The 11,006-nt window shown below is 43.1% G+C and overlaps 1 protein-coding gene across 2 annotated transcripts; it reads right to left on the minus strand.

Moving 5' to 3' along the window:
• Positions 1–5,619: 5,619 nt before the first annotated feature.
• On the minus strand, positions 5,620–10,505 carry LOC105035105 (uncharacterized). Of its 2 annotated transcripts, XR_012138574.1 has the most exons (2): positions 6,419–10,505; positions 5,620–6,185 (listed from the first exon to the last, which is right to left on the minus strand). XR_012138574.1 is itself a non-coding variant. In XM_010910520.4 (1 exon), exon 1 carries the CDS (start codon positions 9,630–9,632, stop codon positions 6,795–6,797), a length of 2,838 nt encoding a protein of 945 aa, XP_010908822.1. In that variant the 5' UTR covers positions 9,633–10,505; the 3' UTR covers positions 6,364–6,794. The 2 variants fall into 2 exon arrangements, 1 of the variants encoding a protein (XP_010908822.1); XM_010910520.4 differs by lacking the exon at positions 5,620–6,185 and having other exon boundaries at positions 6,364–10,505.
• Positions 10,506–11,006: the final 501 nt, after the last annotated feature.

An 11,006-nucleotide genomic window follows, 5' to 3' on the forward strand; every position in this document is an offset into this window, starting at 1 on the left:
CCTCTCCGGTGTGGGCGGCTACAGCAAGACCATCCCAAAGTACTGAAACCTGGGTACAACCGGTCTCCCTCGTGGAGAGGCAAGGAACTCCCCACCGCCTCTAAGCCGGCGAATCCCAAGACCGACCGCTCGATCGGCCTATCCTCCTTCATCCCCAACCCGATTCGGCAGAAGCGTGCGGGAAGCTTCGGTACCGGCGGGCTCCGGCGCTGGCAGAGAAGACCCTCACATAAAATGCACGCCGAAAGGAGAGGAAAGATCAGCTGCTGGAAGAGCATGAAGCAACTGGACCCGGACAACGAACTGTGCGGCCGCATCTGCACATACACGGGGCCCTGCATGAAACCCCGGATCGAATTGCATGCAACACGGACCAGGCTGATGAGCAGCGGGTTCGGGGCTTTATTGAGTGAAGCCTGATCTTCATTTTGAATGAAGGTCGATCCGAACTCAGATTCAAACCGTTTAGAACTCAGAGTATGATTAATTCAAAGTCAGATTCAGATTGATTCGAATTCTGATCTATGTCGATCAGAACTTAGATCCAAACTGATCTGAAGCCCAAAGCAAGGCCAATCTGAAGTCAGATCCAGGCCGACCCAAGTCCAGATTCAGACCGACCTGAGCTCAGATCCAGACCAATTCGAGTTCAGATCCAGACCGACCAGAGCTCAGATCCAAGTCGATCCTAAGTCAGATCCAGACCGATCCGAGTCTAGATCCAGACTGACCCGAGCCCAGATCCAGGCCGACCAAAACTCAGAGTAGAGCTAATCTGAAGTCAAATGATGGCCGATCCGAGTCCAAATCCAGGTCGATTCGGAGCTAGACCAAAGTCGATCTAAAGCTTGATCGAAGCCGATCCAAAGCTAGATAAAGACTGAGGTGAAGTTAAAATCAAGCCAATCCAAAAATAAGTCCAAACTGAGGTAAAGCTTAAGCCCAAGCTGAGGTAAATTACCAGAAGTCTAGCAAAATTCAAAGGCTCTCAAACAAGATTCATAACTTTCATGATAATAGGCTCTCAAGCCCTATCCATTATTCTATTTCTTTTTTACAGGACAACAGGTTCTTGAGCATATGAGCAGAGGCAAAAATTAAATAAGGCTACGGTGGATATCGAACTCAAAAATAAAATGAAAATCAAACTTGAAGTAAAAACAACTCAAGGTATGAGCCATCAAGACAGTCAATCTCCAAAGGACAATTTCACCAGAAGGTCAAAAAAGCATCAAAGGACCAACCTGAGAAAATCAAGATCAGACTATCAAGTGAAAGACTAATAGTTGAGAGGAAGGATCAGAGCCGAAGTAAGGCCTGATGAAGCCCAAAGCTGATCTGAACAAGCCAAAGAGAAGCAAACTGGCTAAAACAGGATAATACCAGTCTAATTATCTATTATTTTACCTCAAAGTTCGATTTAATTGAAAAATCGAAAAGTCCAACTAGAGCCGATCTGGCGAGTTCTCTCATCTTTTATGTGCAGATCCGTAACTCAAGATCTCGATGACTAAAACAAGGACCTCCGAAGGCCATACTCACTCTTCAACGAGTCAATGCTCGTAAAGACCTTAGTCGTGCGGAAAAGAAGGACTAACCTATAACGATCCTCGAAGGCGGTGCTTGCTTTTCAGTGAAACCAATGTCCATGAAGGAGTCTTTGATTGGCTTTAAAGATAACATGCCCTTTAATCGATCAGTCAATTAAAGGAGCTTTTGATCGGTTTTAAAGATAAGACGGTCTTTGATCGGCCAGTCAGCTAAAGGAGCCTTTGATCGGCTTTAAAGATAAGACGGTCTTTGATCAGCCAATTAATTGAAGGAGTCTTTGATTTGCTTTAAAGATAAGATGGTATTTGATCGATCAGTCAACTGAAGGAGCATTTGATGGGCTTTAAAACAAAATGGCTTTTGATTGGGTAGTCAACTGAATGAGCCTTTGATCAGCTTTAAAATAAGACGACCTTTGATCGATTCGACTGAAGGAGTCTTTGATCGATTTTAAAATAAGACGGCCTTTAATCGATTCGACTAAAGGAGCCTTTGATCGACTTTAAAATGAGACGGTCTTTGATCTGCTTAACGAATAAGGGCCCCCAATGCTCACCAATCCGACCTACATGGACAGAGACCTCGTCAGTTTTGGAAGCAGAGAGTAACTTACAAGGATTCTCAGCCCACTAACTCCGACAGCAAACGAGGAGTAACCTACAGAATTCTCAAAGGCCCCTCGCTCTTCAGCGAGCAGACTCGATAAAGATCTCGACGACTAAAAGGTTGCACACATCGAGATGATGTGATCCCTCACCTCATCGAAAGCTATAGACATAGCATATTTTTGGCAAAGCTGAAGTACTCCCTTCGTCCGATCCAATTCTGACTCGGACTCGAGAGTAGAGAGCTAATGTTGGGAGTGATTTTATACTGACCAAAGTCGTAAAGCATATAAAGGAAGAGCTGACCTTCCCAAATTCTCAAATCTTGTGTCTCATTCAAAATTCAAGCGACCCCGATATGACAGCTATCCAAAAGTAAATAAGGAAGAAATAACAAAAATATCACTCCAGATAAGAAAAGGACAACGACCATATCTCTCCAGATAAATCAAAGTTAATCACTTGATTCTTGTTCCTCATATGGCTCTTCAGTCTCTGTCTATAAATAAAGACCTACAAAGGACCTCAAAGGTATGAAAATCTCTTCTCTTCACTCCTTCCCTTCTATTGCCAGAATTTTGACTTGAGCATCAGAGGGTCTCTACCGGATCCATCTCCGGTCGAATATTTTTTTTACAGGTCCCACCGTCATCACCGACCTACCATCGTCGTCCAACTCCAATTGATTTGATCTTGAGACAAAATTCTACATCAATAATAAGAAAAGCAGTCTCTAATACCAACTAGTTGGACCGTGGATACTTATTTTTCTTAACCATATCTGCCGTTATATTGAGTAGCATCGAATGTTCTAGGCCATATATAGCATGCTCATGTACACCTGCGACACATTTAACAGCTTACCAAATGCCAAACCTACATATAAAAAATTTTGTTTGTGACCGTGCCTATAGATGAGTCTATGTATGCACACTAACAGATTTGATAACAATTAACATTCAGAGAGAAGTGGTTTTATCATTTGGATGCGAAGGGTTAAAACTCAAGGCAACGATTTTTTAAAAGAATAAAAGAGGGATTATATAAAAAATAAAATGCAAATAATAGACATGCTGCATAATATTTGCACCAAAATTATCATCATTTCCACAATTGATTTTGAAGTATTCAATCTGGTTAGCATAACCATGCATGTTTTCTGTGCCCATGTTTCACTAGCTAGCAGATTCCCTACCAACAGGATATGAAAACATCAGCACAAAATTATCACAGTTTTTCCTGCAGTCTATAGACCAGAACAGGCTTTTGGATGTGAAATGTATGCAATGTATACTTAGCCTTTGTTGGTGTGGCTGCTTTATCTCGTACTTTATTATGTTTGTTTTGTTGTCAATGCCTGTAAAGGCCCATCCATGGAGTTGGCATTACAATTTCAACTTGCATTTAAGAGCATTTAATCCTTTGTTATGAAAGATTTCATGGAGTTGGATGTCATTGGTTGTGATGACGGTAGGGATGGGCAACTGCTAGATTTTTATGGCCCAATCCCACCTTATATCATACACTTTCTTGCAGTCTATAGAGGCCTAGCACAGGCTTTTGGATGTGAAAAAATGTATGTAATGTATTCTTAGCCTCTGATGGCTTAATTAAAGAAATGAAACATCAAAACAATCTGAAGTCAAATGCCTATATCTGGTTGGTGTGGCTGTTGTATCTCGTATTTTATTATGTTTGTTTTGTTGTCAATGCCTGTAAAGGCCCACGTTATTGCCAGCCATGGAGCTGGCATTACAATTTCAACTTGTATTTAAGAGCATTTAATCCTTTGTTATGAAAGATTTCGCGGAGTTGAATGTCATTGATTGTGATAACGATAGGGATGGGCGATTGCTGGATTCTTATGGCCCAATCCCACCTTGTATCATTCCCCACCCACAAAAATGCTCTGTCCATACGTTATTTTTTATAAGCTGCCACCCATTGTCAGCAAACACAATACAAAAAAGTTTACTTTTAAAAGCACCAAACAACACCACATATCGCACCTCCCCACTCTTATCAACGCCCTACCGTTCTCTCATTCGATGTCAACTTTTACCAAATCCTTTGACGAGAAAAACGAGCACCTGTGGAAACTACCGTGGAGGAAAGTGCTCAGAAGTAGTTCTGTATGGATGCAACAGATGGTGCTTTCCGCCAACCAGCTTTTATGACCACTAGCAAGGGCCATTTCAACTTTGAATAATAGCGAGTTGACAAGTGGATCATGACGGGTTTGTTTGCCTAGTACGGGTGCAACTTCCCATTAACCAGGCCACAGCATTCCCCAATCAAATCCAGGAAGAGCATTGGCTAGCTCTGGAAATGTCAAGAAACTAGGGCGAGACTTTTGAATGCATGGTTTGAATCCAGGAATTAGCTATGAAATGTGATAACAACGTAGACATGCCTTCACACCGTAGCTGACCTCTACTGCATGTAGGTCAAGCCATCCTATTTTAAATCAAACAAAAAGGAACTTGAACTTTTGTTATTTAGCTAGATATCAAGTATTTGTACTTTGGACTTTAATCCTTGCTGGTGATGCCGGTCTTTTCACTTATCCTGAGCAAGAAACACATGATGGATGCCTAACAAATTAACCACCAGTGATTTCTCAAGTGAAGACCTCTTAGTGCATGCTGTAAATCTGTTTTGACTGACATCTATCCACCTTAAAAAGCACACAACATCCAAAGGAAACAAAACCAGAGGTAGCGAGGGAGATTCCAGTACCTGTATGAGCTAAAGGTGAAGAGAATGGAATAATACCTCAACAAATAGAGATAAAAGAAGGGATGCTGCAATTGACTGCCACAACTGGGGGGCTAAAAAATTCCATGTTGCTCCCCACCAGCGAGCGGCTGAGGATTTCACACTCAATGTTGCAAGTATGTCTTCTAAAATATGTAATTGCCATCTGTTATGAAGATTATTTAGAACCAAGTGGTGCATCTTCTGGTTGGCCCTTGCAAAGTATCTTTTGTTGCAGAAAGGGAACTAAGCAAGCTTTACAATCTTATCTCTAACTTTTTCCTCTCACATCACTAGAGTTTAAAACAAGTGTTGTGCTCCTCCCCACAAAACAGATATACTAGAAAAGTGAATCTCAGGTAGAGGCAAGACCCGCACCCATTAAGATCCAAGGGCCGCCGATGCATGTGCTGATGAAATAGATACTTCAAAAATTTTCACGAGTTCTCCTTGCGATAAACAATGTACAGCAACTTACCTTCTCATGTCAGGATCTTTTACCACAGTTCCATACCATTTCTGGGAATGAAACTTCGGCATGGGCTATAATGGAGAAACTGACCTCAATGTAGCCCTCAAGTTTGACGTTTGATAATCTTCAATTGTCACAGGGACAAAGAACAAGTAAATTCAGAATATAATAATTATTCAAACAAGCATATAGATGAACAAATAAAATAACTTTCCCATCATATGTGTGCTTATTGATGTGCCAGCACTGCAGGCTATTTCTCCTTGAATACAAGTGAAGCTTGTGTGCTCTCACTTGAAGAATAAAAACAGTTCATATGCAATGAGACGCTGGACAATGACAGGAATGGCCATATTATCTGTATCTCATTAATCAATGGCCACTTGCTAGCGTGTATCGTATACCTTGACTTAAAGAAAAACATGGTCTACAGAGGTTTTATTTATTGATCCTTTCTAGTCCACAGAATCTAAAAAAAGAAATAAGTTCTCATACTCTGTTAAAGTATAACCTCAGGACCAGCAAATTGGACTGCACACATGCCTCCAGGTGTCTTTGCACACTAGTTTACATGCAACAAAATGATAATAAAGCCATCATATCATCCTATCCACTAAGTTCCATTTATATAAACAAAATAATGGAATAAAGGTTACCGATGGAAAAACGTACCCTGAAATAGTAAATGGAATATAGTTCTGCTTGGCATTCATGACCATGACTGCAACCAATTGATTCAACTCAAAGAAAGAAATAAACTGCACTCTGATCGCTTTTTAGTAAAACTGCTAGATGACATCCTAGATAGAGTCACAGAGAAAAGGCGTGACAATAGGAATAAAACACAAGGTAAACAAAATCAAACTTATATACATAAGAACAAATATTCTTGAAGATCTCTCTGCACATCACAAATATTGAAAACATTTGACACATCACGAATTGCAGACATGAAACCAAACCCATAAGAATGGAAAGAAAGGGGGGAAAAATTGCTTGATTCATCTTAATATATGAGCCATGAGAATCTTACAATGTTGCAGAACTGTTTCCTGCCCATTCACTTCTGCTTTACAAACATACTCGACTGAAAAGGTGCTCCATTGGCAACTGGGTGATACATAGCTCTCAAGCAAACTCTACATGAAACAAAATGATACATATCCAAGGAACAGGCCAAGAATAAACAAGTTCACCTGCGGAACCATAAGCTATCACCCCTTTCAGATGGGAAAACTCTGGGATGCAAAACAAACAGATGAAAAGTTAAACTACCCGTGTGGTTCTGTTGCTGCATCCCCAAACAAACCATTACCAGCATTCATGATTATTCTTTTATGTTCGAGCTGTCCAGGAGGCTACAGGCCTCCCTAGAAGTTTGACAGAATCTGCATACCAAATTCTGATGGCTATGTTTTTGATTCCTCCACAACTGTGGATAGTCTATCACTTTCAAGAAAGGCTGGATCCAAAAATTTGGCCACAAAAGCCCACATCCTGTACACATCTTCAAAGTTTGTGAGGAACCCAAGGGAAGCGGTAACAACCTCCACTCTGATAGCAGCATTCTTAATTTTACTGTCATGGCGACCATTTGATGTAGGCCGGCAGAATGAAGTATCAGTCAAATCCACTGCTCCATGTAATTGTTTCTGGTTTTCCATGACCCTTATATGACTAAGAAAGCCGATGCCCAAAGAAATGCCATTCTTCTCAGCCAGCCTTTGAACAATTTCTGGGTTAACCAGCGATCCACTGCTATTCTTCACACTGAATGCCACAGCTGCACCTCTTTCATACTTGATTTTTGGACCATAGATTTGGACAAGAGGCAGGCCATTGCCCCCACCTGCATCTGGAAAGCGCAACTGCAGTAATGAGGTAACCAGCCAATTGATCAGATAGCGCAATCTAAGCGTGGTTTTGTTGAGACCCAGCATGTTCACATGATCAAGATGCCTACAAATTATTTCAGGTTCCTTTCTGTTCCACTCTTGAGCATCCTCATCATCACCATCACTTATGGCATCATCATCACCCAGTGCATGCGTAGATGCTTCACCAGCATCTGAAGTATGATATAATCTTTCTGCATGCTTGCTGTCCTCCATGCTGAAGGATACCCTATGTCCCATGCTTGTGACCCCTTCACTCTCTTCCACACCGAAAAACCTACCTCCAGCAAATCTGTTATTATTTCCTTCTCTCCTTCCCAACAGCCGAAACTCACCTTCTGTTTCCCTTCTTATGGCACTTTCTTTTGCCTTAACACGGCCATCTGGGCATATTTCAGATGTTGAACCATTCTCATGACTACTGTGGCACCCAAACACAGAAGCCGAGATGCCGGTTTTCATTCCATTGGCAGTAGCAAACTTTACAGCTCGTGTGCCTGCTGCTTCTTTGGTTTCAGGCTCTTCCTGAATCTCACTGATATTCTGGAAATCTGCATTCATTCGGCCTTTTTCTGGATGCTCTTCTTCAAGATCTTCCTTAACACGGTCTAGTTCTTGTGAGACAGACAAGACAGCTGCATCAAAAGATAACACATGATCATCTTCAATTGGGCTCTTTGGTATCTTGGATACCATTTTTGGCGATACCTTCTTATGGTTTTTCCTCCCAGCAAACCAAGTAGGTGGTAGTGGAGATCCCAACTTCCCCTTGTGCAACTGACCTGAATTGTCCGACCCATACGGGCTCTGGCCCAGATCAATCCAGAAGGAGTTCTCTGATGACTCATCCTCGCTAAAAACTGGGCTTTTCATGACCTCCCCAACAGAAATGCTCTCTGTCTCCTCAAAGATGATACTCGCCTGATCTCTGTCAGAGCTGTTATCATGATCCATCTCACTTTCGAACACATCTCTTACTTGAGCTGATGTGAATGCACCGGAGAAAGCTGGCAATCGGGATCCTTGGTGTGCATCAGACTGCAATGATTCATCATTTCCATTGACTGTCTTATCTTCAAGCCCATCCAATACATCAAGACCATCCACAGAGTCACTCAAATACTGGGGAAACACCGGAACAATCCTCACCATTCCCGAACCAGTGCTGCCATTTGGGTTATGCAAGCTTCCCATCACTGACTTCTTGATAAGGAGGCATCCAAAACCTGTTGGGTCGGACCCGAACACCTTGTAGAACGATGTTATAATGAAATCTGGCCGGAAAAGGGACAGCCCGAGTGAATCCATGTCCTTGGGACCCAAAGAACCAGCGTCAAGCAACACATGCCAATTATTCTGCTGTGCCAATGCCATCCACTGATAAGAATACTTAGCTCCAGTAACTCTAGACTGAACTGGGAACACAAAGAGACCAGCAGCCGAATCCCGCTTCCTCCTCTTCTTGGTTGAGATCTGCTTCCTCAACTCCGTGGAACAGATCTTAAGCGTCGGCCATTTGAACCATGCACTGCATATCTTTGCACCCTTCTCCTTTGCACTCTGAGCCATCCAATTCACAGACTGGCTCTCATGGTCAAACATTGTCAACAGCTTCTTGTTTGTGTGAAATGGATAAGATTCAGCAAGCAATTTAAATGCAGAACCTCTGCTAACAGTAAAGACCAGACCATACTCGTTCTCGGGAATATTCAAATAGTCCATTATCCTGGTCTTGATATCATGTTCGGCAGTGCCCTTCTCGGCACCACCATAGAGAGCATGGTTGCTCAAATTGGCAGTGATCTCTGATAGACTAAAAGCAGAGGATTCCCAGTTCTCAAAGCTCTGGAGGTTAGAGAAGAGGCCAAAGCCACAGTAGTCGAGGCATACCTTGGCGCCGGCATCGGAGAGGTGAGAGTACTCCTCGGATCTCAATTTGTCGATCTGGCTGGAAGACTGGTACTTAGGATACATGGTGAGGAACTTGGAGAAGGCCTCGTCGAGGTCGAGAATGGCATCGGCTGCGTGGAAGGTGCGCTCCGCGGCGAGGGCGGTTGCTCGGAGGAACTCTCGCTGGGCGTGGAGGCGGGCGAGGGATCTCGACCGGCCGATCGAGCCGTCATCGGGGTTGCCGAAGGGCTCTGAGTCGACGTCCTGGGACTTGAAGAGGGAGCCATCCTCGGAGGCCTCCTCGAGGGCTTCCCGGAGCTTGCTCTCCTGCAGCCGCCGGAGCATCGACGGCCGCCGCTTGTCCTCCTCGGACAAGCCGGAGGACCCGTCCCGCCACCGGTTCTTCTTCTCCAGGATAAGGGCGGCGCAGTGGGATATCGGCTTCCATAGTGACAGATGCATGTATGCTGCTCCTTCCAAGCTCCTCACGAGACCATCAAATTTGGATCAAAACCCAAATCGTAGAGGACACGAAGGGGGTCAAAATCCAAGCTTTCGTTTAAAAATCGAAACTTGAAACGGTGGGGTGGGGATTAGGGAAAAAGGAGGGAAGGAAGCCCCAGAGATTCAACATTCCCTTACTTTTAACGCAGTTTGAGGACTTTTGGAAAGAACAAAGAAAAAAGGGCATTCAAACCCGGGAACCAGAGATTCCCATTGACGAAATCCCCAAAGATGACAACTTTGAGAGGATCAAAACCCCATTCAGAGATAAAGAAGAGAAGAAAGCAGAGAAAAAGAAGCAAAATGGAGCAAGATTGGATTTTGATTCCAAAACTCCCTTTTCTCCTTTTCTTAGCAGCTCGAGAAGTCCAAGAGCCAAACCCAAAACAGTGGATTCAAATCAAAGGCTTTTACCCCCTTCTACAGAGCCTCCGAAACCCTAACACCCGAACCCCATTCAAAAGAAAAGAAAACAGAGCTGAGATCGTGCACGAACCAAAGAATCCAAAGAAAAAAAATCAGAAAAAAGCGTCCAAAAAAACAAGTCCCAAGACCCTATTTTAAGCCCCTCAGACTCAGAGCAGCCAAAAGAACAGATCTTCCCCCATCTCAACAGAACCCAGATCCCCAAACCCCCTTTTAAGTGAACGCATACCAACCCCTGCTACTCTTCCTCTCTCTCATTCCCCTTCCTCTCTTTCTGGTTGCTTTTCTCCACCAACCTCTTCCTGCAACAAATTAAAAGCAAGCCACCCTTCTCATCAGCTCCATTACTCCATTGGTCAAGCCATTACAAGTTTGCATTCATTATTTGCTCCTGCTCCCTCCCCTTGCCCATTATAGCCCCTACCACAACACCACCTACTCTCTCTCCTCTTTATTAGCTCGCAGTTAAAAAGGCCAAAAAAAAAAAAAAGACAAGTAAAACAAATTGGTCAATTATTTAATAGCATATATTTTGGTACAATTACTTAATAGCTTATATTAAGCAACAAGTAAAGAGCTGGTTATTGTCTTATTGACTTCCCATTATAAAAAAATTGTAGTTTTCTCCAACACGGCCCCGCCATGCCACATCACTCTCATCAAACATCCAATTAAATACTTCTGGGGTGGCATGGTATATGGGGTGGGCTCTCTCGCCACCTTTCTTTATTGCTAGGCCAAAGTCAATCCCCCGCCCATGGCAAAGCTGTGTGCTGTCATGGGGATGTGCATGTTATCTTGCACATGGCTTCCAAGTTCTATTTTTCCTGTTCTTATGCTGACAATTTGGGGTTTAGGTATTAAGTTCCTTTTCACTAGAATAGGATTGTTTTATCTTTGTAAGCA

This window comes from Elaeis guineensis, chromosome 2 (genome assembly GCF_000442705.2).
Source record: "Elaeis guineensis isolate ETL-2024a chromosome 2, EG11, whole genome shotgun sequence".
In the NCBI taxonomy this organism is placed as follows: domain Eukaryota; kingdom Viridiplantae; phylum Streptophyta; class Magnoliopsida; order Arecales; family Arecaceae; genus Elaeis; species Elaeis guineensis.

Excerpts from the sequence above, each read along its gene's own strand:
- LOC105035105 (XM_010910520.4), bottom strand. The coding sequence starts at position 9,632 with ATGCATCTGTCACTATGGAAGCCGATATCCCACTGCGCCGCCCTTATC.